Raw genomic sequence first — 21,404 nt, 5'->3', positions numbered from 1 at the left:
GAACTCAATGGTAGGGAGGTTTGTGCCTATGATGGAGATCTGCAGCATTTTCTGAACCTGTATATTGGTGCCTCCATATTGGGCAAGATGGAGATGACGTGACCATTCAAAATGCTCTTCAGAGTACATCTATAGAACTTTGCTGGAGTATTTGGTGACATAGAAAACTCAAATCCTGCTGAACTACAGCCGTTGGCATGTCTTCTTTGTAACTGCATCAATATGTTTGGCCTAGGATAGATCTTCAGAGATGTTGACATCCAGGAACTTGAAGCTGCTCTCTTTTTCCAATGCTAACCCCTCGATGAGGATTGGTATATTTTCCTGGCTTCCCCTTTTCAGAAGTCCACAATCATTTCCTTGGTCTTACTGACATCGAGTACAATGCTGTTATTATTACACAACTCAACCAGCTGATCTATTCCACTCCTGTTTAACTTGCTGACACCATCTGCGATTCTGCCAACAACACGTGTTATTGACAAATTTATTGATGGAGTTTGAGTGGTTCGCAGCCACACCGTTATGAATGTTGGGAGAGCAGAGCAGTGGACTAAACACACATCCATGAGGTGCTACTATGCTGAATGCCAGCAAGGAGGAGATGTTATTTCTGCTCCAGTCTAATATGCTCTCCTGATTTCTATACACAACCTTAAGTCCCAAAGTTGAGTTTCATGGTTTGGTCTCCATTCTAATGCTGTATACTTCTTCAAATCTCCATGGGATTGTAAAGTTGTTGTGGCCTATCCTCATCATGCATTTTTCTTTAATTTGTTGTATCTGGTTCTTTGCTGGATCTGCTACAGTGATTCTTCCTTTATTTATTCCAATGACCAACAAGAGGACCACAATCTTGTCATAGTGTCTGGAGGCTTGCATGCCTCAATGACTCAGAGACCTATGTTGAATGGAGTCAGGGCTTTCTGCTTTGGCTCTTGGTAGGGTCACCCATTCCAAACAGGTCAAAGGGTAGAGGCAGACTAAGAGTGGTCCACCAGTCCTCCAGGTTTGGGGGTTCAGCTCAGAGCTAACCACTCTGACTGGTAAAACAAAGCTGTTATGGAAGCACCAATGAAGAATCCTTCGACATCTGAGTCTGATGGTATTCCTGAGTCTCCATTTGGGACTTGTGTGACTGACAGTAATGAAAACCAAAAGGAAGCTACTGATGTGATGCCAGATATTGAGGAATTTTCCAGAAAAAGCCAGTGGCGTAGTAGGCACTAAGTTGCTGCAGTGAAGGCCAGTGACTGGGAGGGATTAAGTGGTAGTGAATTTAGATTTTTAAGAACACCTTCCACCTCTGGAAGAAAGGCACTAACCATCTGCCCTGTCTATGTCACATAATTTTATATACATATATCAGGTCACCTCTCAATTTCCAATGTCCTAGAGGAAACAATCTAAGTTTTGGAAAAACTCCTTAAACCTAATACAGAGTAGCATATCTGCTCTTAAGACAGATTGGAAAGGTCCATCAATTTCTGTCACATAATGACATTGAAAAACTAATTCATGTTTTTATACTGAATAGACTAGATTATTGTGACGTAATCTCTATTTCACAGAGACATGGCTCGCTCCAAATACATCGCATATGTCAGTAGGACCGAAAGATTTTTTTGATGCACAAGATAGACTAGACTGATGATTCAGAGAAGGCAAAAGGTGGAGAAATGTGTTTTATGATAAACTATTTGTGGTGCTCGAACATTGTAGTCTTGTTGCACTTTTGTTCCACCCAGCCTGGACGATCTAATGATTAAATGCTGACCATTCTACTTACTGAGAGAGTTCTCCTCCGTGATCCTGACTGCAGTTTACATACTGCCAAAAGATGACATTAATCAGGCACTCAAGACATTCAACACTGCCATCACCAAGCAACAAACATCCAACCCTGAGACACTTCAAATTATAGTTAAAGACTTCAATCAGGCTTCCTTGACAAAATCTCTGCCCAATTATCATCAGCACAGGCAGTCCCCGAGTTATGAACGTTCGACTTACGGACAACTTGTACTTACGAACGGAGGGAGAACACCGTCCAATATTTTAAGTCAGATCACAACTCCGTCCACCATTTTAAGTTGTTGCCCTTAACACTGTGTTGAGTGTGTAACTTTGTACTTGGCTTAAATCTTTCTTAGCAAGATTCACCCTGACCACCCCCCCACTTTTCCAGTCAGAACCGCCCCCACTTGTCCCATTTAACTTGTCTCAGTGCAGGTGGACTTTAGGACCCGGAGCAGCACAAGACCTGCCACCTGTGGCTCCTGCTGTTTTTTTTGTTAAGAAGTTTGTGAACAATAGCCAGATTAGAAATGCTGACCAAGTCAACTAGTTCCTAAGGAGAACTCTGATAGGCCAATCAGACAGTTCACTGCTGCTCAGAGATAGAAAATAAAATACGCAGTTTTCAGTTCCATTGACAGAAAACAATCACAATTGAAAATAAAGTGGAAATAATAAAGCAATTGGAAAGAGGTGAAACACCATTGGTCATTGGAAAAGCTTTAGGCTACAGTCGGTCAATGATCGGAACAACTTTAAAGGATACAGGTAAAAGATAAAGTGTGAATAATGGAGCATGTGAAAGGCCCTGCCCCAATGAAAGCTATAATTATTACTAAGCAACGCAATGGTTTAATTATTGGAATACATACGTTTCTTAAGTGCTTTATATGCATAGACAGGTAAAATATATACTATATACTAAGACAAATGTTTGACTAACTGACGCTATATAATACCGGATGTACCTGTTCCGACTTACGTACAAATTCGACTTAAAGACGGACTCAGGGATGGAACTCGTTCGTAATCTGGGGACTGCCTCTACACAACCTGCCGCACCAGACGTCCAAACCCACTCAACCATTACTATACTACAATTAGGAATGCCCACTGTTCCATCCCTAGACCACATTTCAGGACGTCTGATCACTTAGTTGTCCTTCTCTTGCCTGCAGACAGGCAAAGGACTAAAGAGCAAAGCTCCAGAGATAAGGACAACAAAGAGGTTGTTGCAGCAGGCAGAAGAACAGCTATGGAATTGATTCGAGACAGTGGACTGGGCATGCTCAAGGTCGCATCAGAAGATCTGAATGAATACACCATGGTTGTCATGGACTACAAAGGCAGTTGTAGATGAGTGAGTTCCTAGAAAACCATTCGGAGTTTTCCCCAACCAGAAGCCCTGGATGAAGCATGAGGTCCACAATCTGCTGAGTGCCAGATTCAGGTCTGGTGAGAGTTAAGGGTTAGATTGTTCTTAAAGTAGGTTAAAAGATGGTACAACACTGTAGGCCAGAGTGCCGGTAGTGTGCTGTAATGTTCTATGTATTTAGACAACCACTTGTATTGCCAGATCAAGTGTGAGTAAGTGTAATTAATACAGATGGCAGCCCAATGGTTGTCACAGACATGGTGAATAGAAGGGCTTATTTTTGTGCTGTATAACTCTATTACACTTTCCATTGGCTTCAAGGGAAACTTAATTCAGGTTAGGTGAGTCAGCCAGTCATGCTGACCTATTAGTTTGCTCTCAGGTAACTTAAGTTAAGTGTTGATCTAGGTGCCATTGGCAACCCATTTATTGTCTTTCCCTAATTGCTCTTGAGTGTACAGGTGCCAACTTTTTCCTTGCAGAATCGTAGAACAATACATCATAGGCCCACTGAGTCCATGCCAATCATGGTACCCACCAAGCGAGCTTCACTTGCCTGTGTTTGGCCTATTTCCTTCCAAGCCCTGACCCACTCCTCCATATAACATAAGGACATGAATGAACCAAAGGGGAACATTTACCAGCAATGATGATTGAAATTAATGAAACGTTTACCAGGAAAAGCCCAACGAATTGCAATTTGGCATCCTTGAATCTCTGTAATATGTAAAAAAAATGCCTACAATAGGTCAATGAAAATACTTAATCCTTTATTGTAAATTTTGGGATCTCCTCCTATGCAGAGATCAACAAGGCCAAGAATAGCAGTAATGATTTTATGCCATCGAGAAATGTCTCGAAGTATTTTTCTTCAGGGGATAGAGCATAATTGCAACTAGCTGATGTCAATTTCACAATTGCCTCAACAAATGGCAGATAATTGAACCATTGATATGCCACATGATCTAATATATTTGTAATTCTAATTCGCAGAGCAGCAGGATTACTCTGTAAACACACCCCTTAAATTATTTGGACTGCTGTCATGTTCAGGATAAATTAGGTATCAGATGCCAATGCATGTTCTCAGCTCATCTGCAGAGAAACGTAATGACAAAAGCTTCACTGGATCAGCGGTGAGATAAGCCACTTAAATAACAAATGAATACTTGGTTAGATCAACAGGCAAGTCACAAGCTTTAAAACCAGTTTCTGAGAATGTTTGTGGAGCAGAGTGGCCGAATTCTGCTTCCATGGCTGATGTTATTGTGAGTAGTTGTTTTGATGTCTCACATATGCAGCTGTGCTGGGAATGACAAAGCTGCCTTTTAAGAAGTCCAAATAATTGTGTAATTACTGATGGAAGCTGCTATGGTTACAAAGGATTGCATTTAAATTGCTGGAAAGCTCATCTGTTTTGCAGTATATCCAAGAGCAGTGCTCCTTCAGGAACTGAGCACTCAAATGTGCAATGTACAACAGTGTAGCTAGACATTGGGATTTAGTTGTGAGTTACCACCTTCAGTAAAGGTTCCCAGCTCCACCTCAGTCTGATTGCCCAAGTACGAACCAATAGAGAATAAAACCTACAGAAGATCAGAAGGGTAAGGAACTGAAGAAGATGGCAGCAGTAATATGGGACTCTATGGTCAGTGGGACAGATAGGCAATTCTGTAGACACAAAGAGGAAACAAGGATAGTACTTTGCCTCCCCGGTGCAGGGTCCAAGATGTTTCTGGACATGTCCCCAATATCCTGAAAAGGGAGGGTGAGCAGCCAGAAGTCGTGGTGCATATTGGTACCAATGACATAGCTAGAAAAAGGGAGGAGGTCCTGAAAAAAAGACAACAGAGAGTTAGGAAGAAAGCTGAGAAGCAGGACCTCAAAGGTAATAATCTCAGAATTGCTGTCTGTGCCACATGACAGTGAGGATAGGAATAGAAAAAGCTGGCAGAAAAATGCGTGGCTGAAGAATTGGAGAAGGGATCAGGGATTCAGATCTCTGGATAATTGGGACCTCTTCTGGGTCAGATGGGACCTGCACGGAAGGAATGGAGAATCCGAGAAGGACCAATATTCTTGCGGGCAGATTTACTGGAGCTGTTAAGAGTGGTTTAAACTAATATGGCAGGGTAATGGGAACCAGTATGATAGGCCTGAGGATGAGCCAGCAGATTTACAAGTAGATGATCGGAGTACTTTGAATGTTAGGAAGGACAAACCAATGACTGGGTCCAAATGCAGACAGAGCAAAAAGTTAAATAGTACCACAGAGGCAAAATTCAAAAGGACAAAGAATGCAGGACCGATGGTGCTGTACTTAAATGTGCCTAGCATTTGGAATAAGGTAAATGAACTCGCAGGGCGATTACAGATTGGTCGACATGATGTTGTGGGCATCACTGAGTTGTAGCGGATAAAAGGCCATAGTTGGAAGCTTAACATCAAAGGATATACTTTGTATCAGAAGGACAGACAGGAAGGCATAGGTGGTGGTGTGACTCTGTTGTTAAGAGATGGAATTACATCTTTATCAAGAGGTGATGTAGGGTCAGGGAATACTGAATCTTTGTGGGTCAAGTTAAAAAACTGCAAGGGTTAACAAAATTATGGGACTCATATATAGGCTTCCAAATAGTATCCAAGATTTGGGACTGAGATTGCAAAGGAAGCTGTAAAAGGCATGTAATAAGGATAATGTCACTGTTGTAATGGGGGACTTCAATATGCAAGGGGATTTTGAAAATCATGTTGGTGTTGGATCACAAGAGAGGGAATTTGTTGAATGTCTATGAGATGGCTTTTTAGAGCATCTTGTGCTTTTGCCTATTTAGAGAAAGGCTATCTTAGATTGGGTGTTGTGTATAACCCATTTAATGAGGGAGCTTAATTAAAGGAACCATTAGGAGGCAGTGATCAAAATATGATTGAATTCATTCTGCAATTTGAGAGGGAGAAGTACAAGTTACATTTGTCAGTATTGCTATGGAATACAGAGAATTACAGAGGCATGATAGAGAGGAGCTTGCCCAGGTGGATTGGAGGAGGATACCAGCAGGGTAGCAAAAGTGAGTGGGAATTTGGATTATTAGGAAGCTTTTAAAATCTGACAAAAAAACAACTAAAAAACAGTAAAAAGGGAAAAGGTGAAATATGAGAGAAAACTAGCCATTAGTATAAAGCAGAATACCAATTTTTTTTGTGGTTATATAAAGAGCAAAAGGGAAGTGATATTGGAACACTGGAAAATGATGCTGGTGAGGTAGTAATAGGGACAAAGAAATTGCAGATGAACTTAATAGGTACTTTGTATCTGCCTTCACTGTGGAAAAAATTAGCAATGTGCCAGAGGTCCGTGAGTGTCATTGCTATTACAAAAGAAAAAGTACTAGCCAGCTCTCAAATCAGTTCTGGTTCATTGCACAACACCCAATCCAGAATAGCTGATCGCCAGGTGGGCTCAACCACAAGCTGCTCTAAAAAATCATCTCATATGCATTTTAGAAATTCACCTTTTGACAGCCAAAATCCTTTTCTGAATGTACATGCATATTGAAATTCCCCACAACCATTGTAAGATTGCCCTTTTGGCATGTATTTTTCTATCTCCTGTTGTAATTGTAGACAACATCTTTACTACTGTTTGGGGGTCTGCATACCCTTCCATTTCCTTAGCTCAACACCTTCTGACCCTATGTCACCTCTTTATAATGATTTGATTTCAATATGCAAATGTATATTCAGGGGCCACTTTACTAGGTACTTCCTGTTCCTAATGAAGTGGTCAATGAGAGCATGTTCATGGTCTTCTGCTGCTGATTTGGTGCGTTGGGTATTCAGAGAGATGTTATTCTGCACATCACTGTTGCAACTCATGCTTCTTCAAGGTACTGTTGACTTCCTGTCAGCTTGAGCCAATCTGGCCGTTCTCCTCTGACCTCTCTCATAACTAGATATCTTTCATCACAGAACAACTGCTCACTGGACATTATTTTTTGTTTTTCACTCAAGTCTCTTGTAAACTTTAGAGAATTCCAGTGTAAAAATTCCAAGAGATCAGTAATTTGTGCGATACTGCAATCACCTATAATAATTCCACGTTCAAAGTCATTTAGATCACATTCCTTCCCCATTTTGAGGTTTTAGTCTGAACAACAACTGAACCTCTTGACCAGGTCTACATACTTTTAAAGATTGATCTGCTGTCACATGGTTGGCTGATTAGATATTTGCATTAATGAGCAGCTGTTCAGGGGAACCTATTTAAGTGGTCACCGAGAGTATTTTGTGGCCATAGTGTGACTGTCTGTAAAAAAAACTTCAATAGCCATTGCGAAAGCTGATAACAATTTGTATTTATTGTGGATGCAGTAAGCTTCCATAATTCTTGATAGAACTGACATGGTCTTGAATTCCTATTCATTTGAATAGTGGTTCTGAGCCTGGAAATGAGAAGGAAATCAAGTCTTTACCTACTTCTTTCTTTTACATTTGATTTCTGTTTAATGTTGTATCGTGTTTTACCTCTTCATTCTGCTCTTTATGATTTTTGTGAATGATTTGAATGAGTAAGTGAAGGGTTGGTTGCTAAGTTTGTAGTTGACACAACAGTTGGAGGTGTTGTAGATAGTGTAGAAAGTTGTCGTAGGTCACAAAGAAACGTAGGCAGGATGCAGAATTGGGCAGAAAAGTGGTAGATGGAGTTCAATTTGGAAAAGCCTGATGTGCCTCACTTTGGGAGATCAAGTTTGGAATACAAAATTAACTCACCCCTTCTCCTCACCTAGATCCACCTACCACTTGCCCACTCTTGCTCCACCCCTTCTCAGTTTATGCTTGCTCATTCTTATCTCTTTACAATGTTCAGCGTTCAAAATATTTTGTGGATCTTTCTGTGTTTAGATATATGATCATAAGTCATAGGAGCGGAAGTTGGCCATTCAGCCCACTGAATCTGCCCCACCTTTCAATATAGGCTGATCCACTTCATCCAATCATCCCCACTCCCCTGAATTCACGCCATACCCTTTGATGCCCTGGCTAATCAAGAACTTATCTATCTCTGCCTTAAATACACCCAATGACTTGGCCTCCACAGCTGCTCATGGCAACAAATTCCACAGATTTACCACCCTCTGATTAAAGTGGTTTCTCTGCGTCTCAGTTCTAAATGGGTGTCCTTCAATCCTGAAGGCATGCCCTTTTGTCCTAGCCTCCCCTACCATGGGAAATAGCTTTGCCATATCTGGATCAATAGAACAGGAATACACTTTCATGAAGTACTTTAAACATTGTAAAATGTTGCAGCAACTTATACACCTGTTCAAAGTTTAAGAGAAATTAAAGAAGAAATGACTGCTGTCTTTCCAAGACTTAAGGCTCCCCACCAGGTCTCATAGTATATGGGATACACAAGAAAAGAATACTCATATCCACCTGGTGACTAAGAACTTGAGTATGGAGAATAGTGGTGCTGTTGGAATGCAGCTAATGATGGACAAAGTACTGGGACATCAAGTTAGCAAGACTTGTACAATTTCAAGTTACTGGCAGCAAAGTTTATGGTGAGCTTTGGCTTAAAGAGTGTTGAACACTGGAGTCTGAAGGACTGTGCATGATGAATTGCGTCTGCAGATGAACAATGTATGAGGATTTCAACAGCTGATGAGCTGATGTATGGACAGAAATAGATGATATTACAGGAGAGAAAGTACATTGTCCAACTGGAATTGGATTAAAGTTCATCCCTAGGTGAGATACTGCATCAAGTTTGTAAGCTGTCCTGTCAGTCTCAGAAAGAAGATGGGATGAACCAATGGTTAGAGAATAGATTTGGTGATTAGAACCAATGAGAATTCAAAGACGTGCTGTACTGATTTGTTAATACTTACAATTAAGAAGGTGGCACCAAGCAAAACTGCTTTCACTTTCACATCTAGATCCATGGGGAATTGGATCCCAAAGTTATCTGCGTCTGTGAACATTTCTTTCATCAATCCAGTCCACTGCTTTGTGATTGTGCCAACTGTTTCTGTTCCATCAAGGTTTGTAACCTATTATGAGAGAATAAAAATGAAAGCTAGATCAATTTCAAAATTTAAGAGAAGATTGTTTATTGTCATTCTTCAGTACACGTGTAAAGGGGAATGAAATTTGTTACTTCAGATCTGATGCAGCAAAAAGAAAACACGATAAGCAAAAACAACAAAATAAAAAACAAAATAAATATAAATACACAAGATTAAGTTATATACATAGTCTGTTTGTCTGTACCTAAAGTGATGCTAGGTACAGGAGTGTCTGTACATAAGGTAACTCTGACAGGAAATGATAAAGGAGTGGTGGTGGGGGATGTGGTAATGAATAGAGGCATTGGTCTGCCTGACAGCTTGCAGAAGTAACTGTTTTTGAGTCTAGTGCTGCTGGTGTGGATGCTGCTTAGCTTTTCCCCTGACAGGAGTAGGGCAAACAGACCATGAGCAGGGTGGGTGGAATTCTTCAAGATGTTACTGGGCTTTTTCCAGCACCTTTCTGTTTATGTCCTTGATGGCAGAAAGGCTGGTGCTGGTGATGTGTTGTCCAGTTTTAACTATGCATTGTGGAGCCTTCTTATTTGATATGGTATTTACATCTCACGAAAGTATTACCTCATAAATGGTTCAAGTCTTTACATGGAGCAGGAGTAAATCTTTCTTCCTTCAAGCCCATTTCACTTTCAATAAATTATGGCTGATGATACAGGTCAGGCTGACTTTCAAGGAGAGACTTGGGTGTTCAAAAGTTTTCTAAGGCTTGAATGTTTGCTGCTATTGAACATCCACAACACTTTATTTATAAGTTTTCCTGATAACAGCAATGAATTTTCCCCTTTACTCTTCCACAAGAATGACGTTCTCCTCCCTAGTTTTAACCTCTCTAGGCATGGGAACAAACCTATCAGCCTGATCACACTCTCACACACTTTATGCTCCAATGAGACTAACCCTCATTCTTCTGAATTGGAATAGGAAGTGGAATGGTGAGTTCTGAAGATTGCAGCTGACTTGAAGGTTGGTGGCATTGTGTATAGTGTAGTAGGTTACAATGGGACATTGACAGGGTGTGGAACTGGGCTGAGAAGTGGGAGATAGAGTTCAGCCCAAAGAAGTGTGAAGTGATTAACTGGTAGTCAAATTTGAAGGAAGAATAGAGGTTTAATGTCAGGAATCATAGCAGAATGGAGGAATAGGGGGATCTTGGGGTCCATGTCCATAAATTTCTCAAAGTTGCCACGCAAAATTATGAGGTGGTTAAGTAGGCGTATGATGTCATGGTATTCATTAGTCAGGGTATTGAGTTCAAAAGCCATGAAGTAACGTTGCAGCTCCATAAAACCCTGGTTAGACCACATTTGGGATATTGTGTTTAGTGCTGGCCACCTCATTATAGCAAGGAAATGGAAGCTTTAGAGAGGGTGCAGAATAGATTTACCAGGATGCAGCCTGGACTAGAGAGGGTCTTTTATGAAACTAATTTGAGTGAGCTAGGAGCAAAAGGGAAGAATTGATAGCAATGTACAAGATAATAAGAGGCATAGCCAGAAACTTATTCCCAGGATGGAAACGGCTAATATGAGGAGGCAGAACTTTAAGGTATTTGGAGAAAAATGTATGGGTGATTTCAGAGGTAGGTGTTTTTACACAGAGAAAGCTAGAATATTAGCTGTCTACCCCAAAGAAGGGTCTTAATTTGTAATGTTGACTGTTTATTCCCCTCCATAGAAGCTGCCTGACCTGCTGAGTTCCTCTGGCATTTTGTGTCTATTGATCGAGATTTCCAGCATCTGTGGAATCTCTTGCGTTTATTCCTACTTTTGTAAGATACGCCAAGTATTTCGAGATGCTGTGAGTGGCAGATGGCAACATTGCCTAACTTTTCCACTACAGGCTTGCAAGGAACATGGATAAAGATTCTGTCCTCAAATGGAGAAATAATCATGAAATGGAATTTATATATAATATTCCCTCTGTGTTCAAATTATGACCAGTAATAATGGTTCATATCAACTTTAGTGACACAAGTAGATAAAAGGTTGTGGTCCTGCAGGTAATTATAGGTGACCAGGTAAAGATGGAGAACCAACTCAAATGTAAGCTTCAAATTAATATCAATGGTAAGAACTAGTGAGTAGATAAATGCCTGGCTGAAGGGAAGATTTTAGATCAAGGGATATTGGAACTGATTTGGTGTTGATAGAATTTATCCAGGTTGGATGCAATGCATTTCCACTGGGTAGACTTGCTAATGTGCTTGGAGAGAATTTGGACAAGCATGGCGGGGAGCAGTAAACAGAGAGGCAATATTGGCAGGCAGGGGTTAGTAAGTGAATATGTAAAAGCACAGGGACCAGGATGTTACAAAGGAGTTGGACCCACCATCTAGGCCTGCTCACTTCTTACTCACATCAGCAGGCTCAGGAACAGTTAATTACCCCTCGACCATCAGGCTCTTGAACTAGAGGGTATAACTTCACTTACCCCAACATTAAACTGATGCACAGCCTATGGACTCACCTTTAAAGATTCTACAACGTGATTCTCGATATTTATTGCTTGTTTGTTTATTTACTTGTTTTGCATTTGCCCAGTTTGCCTTCTTTTGCACATTGGTTGCTTGCTTGGCACTGCCATGTTTGTTTTTTCCTTGATTCTATTATGTTCCTTTGTATTTATGCTATTTTATTTAGAGATACACTGTGAAATAGGCCCTTATGGCTCAATGAGCTGCACATTTCAGCAATTCGCCTATTTAAACCCAATCTAATCATGGGACAATTTACAGTGACCAATTAAGCTACAAACTGGTACACCTTTGGAATGTTGGAGGAAACCAGAGCACGGAGCACCGAGAGGAAACCCATGCATTCACAGGAAGGACATACAAATACATTACAAACAGCATTGGAATAGAACTCTGAACTCCCACATCCAAGCTGTAATAGCATCGCATTTACTGCTACACCACCGTGATTGCCCACAAGAAAATGAATCTCAGGCTAGTATATGGTGGCATATACATACTTCAATAATAAGTGTACTTCGGACTTTGATATAGTTCAGTACATGCAGCTTAGGATATAAATGTGATTAACTGAAGGCCATGATTGGTACATGGAATATTTTACAGCTGTTATAAAAACATGGCTTACAAAAAAAGCATAAAACCTAGCATAGTACAGGCCCTTCAGACCACCACGTTGTGCTGATCTTTTAACCAACTCTGAGATTTATCTAACTCTTCCTTCCTACATAGCGCTCCATCAGAAATGGAAGATCATGATACAAGGAATTTTGGGAATTGTGGACACTTCTGAGTGGGGAAATGGTAAAGAATCACAGGCATGTAAAAGAATATTATGCTGGAAAAATTGATACTGTGGCCATTTTGTTTAATTGATAAAAATATAATCACTGTACATTCTTCAGAGAGCACTACTGTTTTGAAACATCCAGAAGGAAACAGAAGAACAAATATCTAGGCCCAGTTCTGAGAAGCATCCAAACAACAGTGTAGAAAATTCAGGGAGATTTCTACTGCTCTGATACCAACTGGTTTATTGATCGTGCAACAGTGTAGGTCTTTTCATGCATTCAAGGTAGTTTTTTTTTAATGAGTACATTTCAAGCCCAAGATGAAACAATGGTTCCAAAGCTGGTTTTATGAAATGAACTTATGCAGCTGAACAGGTAGAGTATCAGATTTATTTGTATTAGATAGAGAAAAGATTTCACCCGTTTACGTTGGTGGGTAAAACAGCAGTAGAAAGAGCAGCATGAAGACTAATTGGTGTCAGGACAGAGGAAGAAAAGGGGCAAATAATTGTCATGAAGGAAAAGGATGGAATCCAAACTGAAAGAATAATGGCAATCTGGAACTCACTGTAATAAAGGGTGGTGTGTACAGGAACCATTGTTAGATTCTGTGCGGACCTGACCAGCTCCTGCCTTTTGTGAAGATTGAGATTAATCTGTTTAGGTTTTCAGCTGTTAAGAGCAGAATGGGATGAATATTGTCCTTTGTCATAGTTTTCAATGTCTCTGTTTAAACATTGGGGGTCATGGGTCAAGAGGAACACTGCTACCAATCTGCAACAAACAAACAGATTCAGGAGGTAAGGAAAGGAATTTGGAAAGAAATAATACCTGGAAATCAATGTCACCACAGCTACAGGTACAGAAAGGGCCTCCGATCTTCAGAACAGGCTCTCTATTCTCATTCTGAACTGTGAATGTTGGCAGGAATGGGTGCCAGTTTTCAATGACATATCCAATAGGTTGGCCAGGCGGTGCCATTACTTCTATCTGCAAAGGAAAAAAAAATGTAGTGGTAAACGGACAGTGGACATTATTCAGAGCAGCCAGCCACAAGTAAAGCAACTCACTTTACGAACAACACACACAAAATGCTGGTGGAACACAGCAGGCCAGGCAGCATCTATAGGAGAAGCACTGTCAACGTTTCGGGCCAAGACCCTTCGTCAGGACTAACTGAAAGGAGAGATCACTTTACAAAGTCTGTTAGAAGGATCTTAGTAATAACAAGCTTCAGTTCCGTGTGACATACACAAAATGCTGGAGGAACCCATCAGGCCAGGCAGTACCTATGGAAAAGAGTAGAGTTGAGGTTTTGGGCCAAGACCCTTCAGCAGTATTGCTTCTTGTTTGTCAATTCTGTATGACATATTCACCTGCAAACAAAATTCGAAAGGAGACAGAGGAGTAGAAAAACATAAAGAAAAATGATAGCGGAAAGAAAGTGCAGAGCAGGGGTTGGGTGGTGTTCAGTAATACGTCAAGAAAATTTAAATTTTCCTCAGTGTCAGTCTGACCTCTAACTTGTTAAATGCCATGGGGTTGAAAAAGGCAAAAAAAAGGTGCCTAATATTGATCTTGCAGGATGAGGCAGTGGTAAGAAAGGCAAATGAAATATTGGCATTAATTTTGAGATAACTGGAATATAAAATCATGGACATGATTCTGAGGCATTATAAGGAATTAGTCAGACTGCACTTGGAGTATTGTGAGCAGTTTGGGCACCTGATCTAAGATAGGATGTGCTGACATTGGAGAGGAGATTCAGAAGAATGATGCCAGGAGAGAAAGGGTTAAGGTGCGAGGAGACTTTGATGGCTCTGGGCCTGTGTTTGCCAGTTTTTAAAAGAATGGTTGGAGGGGGTTTTATTGAAACCTATCAAATATTGAAAGGTCTAGATAGAATGGATGTGTAGAAGATTCTCCCACAGTGGAGGAAGTCTAGTCCCAGACATCCCTTTAGAACAGGGATGAGGAGAAATTTCTTCAGCCAGAGGGTAATGAATGGGGAATTCTTGTCACAGATGGCTGTGGAAGCCAAGACACTGGGTACATTCCAAGCAGGGGTTGATAGATTCTTGATTAGTAAGGGCATCAAATACTTTGGGGAGAAGGCAGGAGAATGGGTTTGAGAGGGATAATGAATCAGCCATGATAGAATGGTGGAGAAGATTTGATGAGCCAAATGGTTTAATTCTGCTCCTATGTCTTATGGTCAAAGATGAATTGAGTGAGAACATTACAACAGTTAGGAGGAATGGAGCAACAGAGCTGGACAATACAAAGGTACAACTGCAACATGCGGAGCAGTAAGACAGGGTTGGAGAGACATTCACACCAGATGGAGGCTGGCATGTTATATAACATGCTCTACCTGGATAGAAAGAGAATGAAGGCAAGGAAAGCCTTACATTTCTTACACATCTCAAGATTTTCCAAAAAGTTTTACAGCATATAAATTAATTTTAAAATCCCATCAGCACAGGAAACACAGCAGGCAATTTACACTTAGCAACTTCTCAGAAATAACAATAACAAAATGACAGGCTAATCAAATTCAGTGATGTTGATTCAGAGATAAATATTGGCCAGGGCCAGGGAAGAGTTTCCTTGCTCTTTTTCAAAGGAGTACCAAGGGATAGTTTAAGTCGTGATAAGGACAAATGAGCGTTGATTTAATGCTCTTTCAAAGGCTACCTCTACCAAAACACAACACTCCTCAATGCTGAAGCGTAGCATCAGCCATGAGTTTCGGAGTTATCTCTAAGGTGAGCCAGGCAAAAACAAATTAGGTGGAAGAAATGAAAGCTGATTGAATAGATGGATACTGAAACGTTCAGAAATGAATGAGAAAGAAAGAGAGAAAAAGAGAGACAGCATGATGTAAAGATGATAGAGTGGTAAAGAAGATGTATGGTGTGTTGGCTGTTATTAGTTGGGAAATTGAGTTCAAGAGCTTTAAGATCATACTGTAGCTCTACAAAATCCTGGTTAGACCATATTTGGAATAATCTTTTCAGATCTGTTCCACTTATTATAGAAAAGGTATGGAAGCTTTAGAGGGGGTGCAGTAGACACTTACCAGGGTGCTGCCTTGATTAGAGAGCATGTCTTGTGAGGATAAGTTGAGTGACTTGGGCTTTTCTCTTTGGATTGAAGGAGGATGAGAAGTGAGTTGATAGAGGTATACAAGATGATAAGAGGTGTAAATAGAGTGGACAGTGAGAGACTTTTACCTGGGGGGAAATGGCTAATATGGGGAGGTATAACTCTAAGATGTTTGGATGAAGCATAAACGGGATGACGAAAGTAGGTTATTTTACCAAGAAAATGGTAGGTATGTGGTATGTACTGGTTGTTTTACCTAGAAAATGGTAGGTGATGGAAAGCACATTTTACAAACTGTTAGACTGACACATAGATGACAGAAAGATTGAGGACTATGTGGGAAGGAAGGATTAGATGGTTCTTGGAGTAGCTTAAAGGACTGGCACAACATTGCAGGCTGAAGAGCAAGTATTGTGATGTATTGTTCTATGTTCTGTGCAAGAGTGAAAACTGAGGTAAATTTGTTAATTTGGAAAGAAAATCCAAAGTGCATTATTTAATGTCTTTCACAAGATGTTAATATTAATGACAAAGTAGGCTTTTATTTTCCATCCCTAATTACCCCCCCCCCCCCCCCCACCATTTCTGAGGGCAGTTAGTCTTCTACATTGTAGAGTTTGGAGTCACTAGACCAGGTGGAGGGAAAGTGTGGAGCGAGAAATGGTAGGTGATAGATGGATCCAGGAAAGGAGGAGTGATAGGCGGATGAGGGAGGGGAAAGTGGTAATGGTAACAGAAACCAGGACATTGTGGATGGTAATGACAAAGGGCTGATGATGATGGTGTTTGATAGGAGAGGAAACTAGAGCAGAGTTCCACTAGCTTTTAGTGCATTGCTCCAGATTCCAGCATCAGCAGTCTCTTTCATGAATTTCACAACAAATGCCGATTCTGATCCTCATCTCACGTTTGCTATTATAAATTTCAATTTCCGGTTCCAGACTTTTTTAATGGTGGAGAAAGTGGGTCAAGCAGAACAGTGGGGAGAACTATAAAGAGATTTGGAAATAGTGAGAACTCAGGAGAAGAATATATTGATATTTTATTGCCGTTATAAACAGCACTCTGTGAAGTTAGTTAGTGTAAAAATAGTTAAAACCCCTTACAGAACCAGCACATGCAATAAGTTTCTACTCACTAACCTCCTGCAGACAGCAGGGACAACAACAGCCAGTGCATTTCAAGGGCCGGTACAGACTCATGACTGGTTGCCCAAGTGTGTTAACAATCTTCATGTCAAAGGGGCGCATATTTCCACAGCAGTTCCGAGTGCAGAAGTCATTCTCTTCAGCAGCAAAGTAGACCTGCTGTCCGAGACTATTCTTAATTTGGAATTTGTTGTTGGTCTCAAATCCAGTTAAGGCTAAAGTAAACAGGGTGGAAGAAACAGGAGGTATTTAAATCTGTCAATGAGGAAACCAAGATAAAAGATAAATTAGACCCTCCCTAGTGCAGTAAATAATCAAGAAAGACCAAGTAATAATGGGATGATGGTACTTTAAAAGTCTGTGGCTTTTAGCAGGAAGTATGAGAGGTGGGATGGCATTTACAGTTCATTACTCTTAAAACCAGCAATTAAAAGATAGCTTTGAAATTATTGACAATGGAGCACATGGAGAAGTTTCCATCAAGATTACCCTTCAACCAGCAGATTCCTAAACCAATGTGGATAACTTCACTCACCTCAACACTGAACTGACTCCACAACCTATCAACCTACTTTCAAGGACTCCGCAACTGTCTTTAAATGTCTTTAGTATTATTTAATTATTTGTTGCATTTTCACAATTTACCTTCTCTTGCACATTATCAGGTTGTCAGCCTATGTGTGCAGATTTTCATTGAACATATTGTATTTCTTTGTTCTACTGTGAATATCTGCAAGAAAATGAATGTCACAATAGTATGTGGTAACACACATGTACATACTTCGATAATAAATTTACTTTGACTTTGAGATCTTTAAGAGTTTGTAAGGTTTTGACAAGGCAGATGAAAGCAGTATTTGGCTGACCACGGGGATTGTCACTGACTCTCAATATTAGAGAAATCAAGTGAGCTATTGTCAAGATACTACAATGGTGTTGGAGTATATAGTCAGCCATGATCTTGTAGGCTCGAAGGGCCAACTGCCTTAGTCCCACTCCAACTTCTCCTGTAGATATGAATGTGTACCTTCATAGGATACAGCAGACAATGCAGTAGCTCAGGTGCTCCCTTGTTGGAGGAGATGTTAGGAGATTGCCATCTGGTTTTCATCTGAATGCAGAAACTTTGTAAGTGGTGAAGGTGGTGGAGCAAATGGTGGCAGATAGCCAGGGGTTTGGAATGGCGGGCACAAAACAATCCAACCTCTGTCCAGAAGACCTCAGCTGTGTAAACCACAGAAGATATCCGTGGTTTACACAACCCATATAGATATAAGGGGTGGCACAGCAGCATGATGGTTAGTGCAATCGCTTTAGAGCAGCCAGCTATAATGTCAGGGTTTGATTCCTGAGTCCTGATGAAGGGTCTTGGCCTGAAACGTTGACTGCTCATTTCCATGGCTGCTGTCCGACCTGCTGAGATCCTCCAGTATGTTGTACGTGTCGATTCCTGATGTCTGTAAAGAGTTTATTTTGTAATTCATAATGATTTAATGTCTTTGCACTAACTGTCCTGCTTCCATAAAAAAACAACAAATTTCATGTCATATAAGTCAGTGATAATAAACTTGATTCTGATTAACTGCATGCAATCAACAATTCCTTGTACTGTTTGGAAGACAACTGAAGTGCAGATATAGCTGCCTACAACTGCCAGCCCAGTTTAGTTATCCATCTAATGCCACCGGGCAGAAGTCCCAATGGATCTAGAGACAAGCAAGTCAGGGAGATGAATAACCTTGACGACAAATAGTGACATTTGACCCCTGACTCTGTTGTCAATGGACTGCCTGTGTCCATTCCATCCGATCCTACACTCCAGAGGCTCCTCAACTTCAGAGTGTTCTGACTTATCGGGTGAGCTTATTCTTGGCTTAAGTGAGGATCACAGCAAGCTCCATCTCTCTGCTAAGTGTCTCTTCTGTGCACTTCCATGCCTGTGGCTGACAGGCTGTTGTCATGGGAAGTTGTAATCATAATCAGACGTCCAAAAATACAATTCTGCAGGCTTTCTTGCAGGTCAGAACAATCAGAGCAAAACAGCTAACAAAGCAGGGATGGAAGTGCTAAACCGTGCAAAGTAATTTGCAAGGGTAATTAATGCAACCTCTCAGAACTAGTACTGTGAACAAGCGGTAAACAAGTAGCCATGAGCAGCGAGTAGTTACTGTACTTCAATTCTGAGAATTTGTCGTAGAAGTGTTGTGATTAGTCTAAGGATTTGGAATTGATAGACCGGAGTGTAGAATTGGTAATTATCTTGTAATTTGACTTAATATGTTTCAAAGACCAGGAGGGGGGGATAGATTCAAAGATATGGCACAAAGGTCCAAACAGACAGCATATCACAGGAATAGATCCACTGGCCCACAATATCTGTGACAAGCACAGTACCAAAATTTCTTCAGCCTGCACATTATCTACATCCCTCCATCCCTGAATAGAAGAATTCAGGGATGGAGAAATCATGGGGATCTCATTGAAACCTACCAAATGTTGAAAGGACTAGATAAGGTGGATATGGAGATGATGTTTCCTATGATGGGGGTATCCAGAACTAGAGGGCACTGCCTCAAAATTGAGGGGTGACCTTTTAGAATAGAGGTAAGGAGGAATTGTTTTAGCTAGAGAGTAGTGAATCTGTGGAATGCTCTGCCATAGACTGCGGTGGAGGCCAAGTCTATTTAAGGCAGGAGTTGATCGTTCCCTGATGGGTCAGGGCATCAAAGGATATTCCAAGAAGGTAGGTGTATGGAGTTGAGTGGGATTTGGGATCAGCCATGATAGAATGGCAGAGCTTACTCGATGGGCTGAATGGACTAATTCCTCTCCTATATCTTATGGTCTAATATTCAGTTACCGATGTGACAGCCTATCAGTCTTCCAGGCAGCACATTCCTGGCACCTGCCATTCTCTGTGTAAATAACCACATCTTTAAACCTGTCTTTTGTGGGTGGCAGATGGAGGTGCACCTCTACAAAAGGAGGTAAAAGGTACTCCTTCCCTCCTCTAGTCTGCAAGTCACTCTTGGGCAGGATGTAGCACTTGCTTAGCCCCCTGATCAGCGTCATGTGTAGTCACGGGAGCAGGTGGTGAATGGTCATATGAACAGCCGGCACATATCACAAATTCTGGTTATGCCATCACTGACATCAGGCAGACAATCTTTGAAGAATATTGACAATGGCTGGGGTCACCAGTCTCGAAAAGACACTGCCCCTGAAGAAAGCAATGGCAAGCCACTTCTGTAGAAAAATTTGCCAAGAACGATCATGGTGATGGATAGGGTAAAGAGTAAGAATGAGAGTGTGATGGGGGTGTTCCCCACAGGCAGATTAAAGACAGATGGAAGACCATGTTTGCACCTGTCATACAACATGGCACATAATGATGATGATGATACCTGAAATGTCTGTCCTCTTGTAGAGTCAGAATCACAGAACACCACAGCACTTTGGCCCACTTAGTCTGTGCCGAATGATTAATCTGCCTAATGCCATCGACCTCCAAAACGTCCATATATCCCTTCCATCCATGTACGTGTCCCAATTTCTCTTCAATGTTGAAACCGAACCCATATCCACCACTTCCCCTGGCAGCTCGTCCCATGCTCTCACCACCCTCTAAGTGAAGATGCTCCTCGTCAAGTTTCACTTGAACATTTCATTAAACATTTCCCCTTAAACATCTCACTTGACAGCTCTACACTGGGAAAAAGATTCAGACCATGAAGGACAATGTCAAGGGCTGAAAAAGGACAAGATGAAGAAAGTACTCTTTTATGCAGAGATTAGTTATACACCAGAATTTGCCGTCTGTAGAACAGTTGGAAACAGAATTGATTAAGGTTTTCAAAGGGGAACTGGAATTTGAAGGCAAAAATACTTCAGGGTGCATGGAAAGAGTGGGGTAATGAGATTGCTCTACTGTAAGAATAGAGCATATAACTTATTCTATTGTATTTCTTTAAGAATTGCACACATATGTGTACACTATTAATATTGAACAAGCTGACTAGTTTTCCTGTTTGGTTGTTGGAACACAGTTAACGTTCAAAGTAATTTTATTATCAAAGCACGTCAATGTCACCAAATATCACTACCCTGAGATTAATTTTCCTGCAGGTATTCACAGTAGAACAAAGAAATCATCGTCGTGGCTATCCCTCAAGGTTGAGGATGATGGTTTTCGTTCTGTTGACCCACAGAGCGTAGACGCCTGTGCATGTATTTGTTTAATGTGTACTTGTTGTTGCACTCCAAGAAGCACATGATACTTCACAAATCAACAAACTGATTCCAATGGTATGGAAACCACGATGATTGGAGCTGATGGATTTGTTGCAGCCTTCATCCACCTTCACAGCTGTTGAGTTCGAATAACTTCGTCCACCTGTTCCATCGTTGAGGTCTTGGTTGGATTGTTATTTGTCCGGGACCTCACCCCCAACCTTACCACCATGGGCGACCCTACCAGGAGCATAGCTCCAGACTGCATTGCTCTTGGGATCTCAGGACCACACCAGCTTCTCCAAAATGACAAGGTGACAATCCACGGAGAAGACAAAGAAATAAAATAGAATCAATGAAAAACTACACACGAAGACTGACAAGCAGCCAATGTGC

At 41.0% G+C, this 21,404-nt stretch overlaps 1 protein-coding gene across 3 annotated transcripts in view; it reads right to left on the bottom strand.

Annotated features, from left to right (window-relative positions):
• LOC132407173 (phospholipid scramblase 1-like) overlaps nt 1–21,404 on the bottom strand; it is a 61,070-nt gene that overhangs the window by 2,612 nt on the left and 37,054 nt on the right. For all 3 annotated transcript variants that reach the window (XM_059993468.1, XM_059993472.1, XM_059993478.1), the window contains exons 5-7: nt 16,773–16,993; nt 13,354–13,512; nt 9,064–9,225 (exon numbers count right to left, since the gene is read on the bottom strand). In XM_059993468.1, the coding sequence (XP_059849451.1) occupies nt 9,064–9,225; nt 13,354–13,512; nt 16,773–16,993 (542 nt within the window). The remainder of the gene's footprint in view (nt 1–9,063; nt 9,226–13,353; nt 13,513–16,772; nt 16,994–21,404) is intronic.

Source organism: Hypanus sabinus, chromosome 2 (genome assembly GCF_030144855.1).
Source record: "Hypanus sabinus isolate sHypSab1 chromosome 2, sHypSab1.hap1, whole genome shotgun sequence".
Lineage (NCBI taxonomy): Eukaryota > Metazoa > Chordata > Chondrichthyes > Myliobatiformes > Dasyatidae > Hypanus > Hypanus sabinus.
Note: the sequence above shows the minus strand (reverse complement) of the source record. Positions and strands in the feature narration are given on the sequence as shown.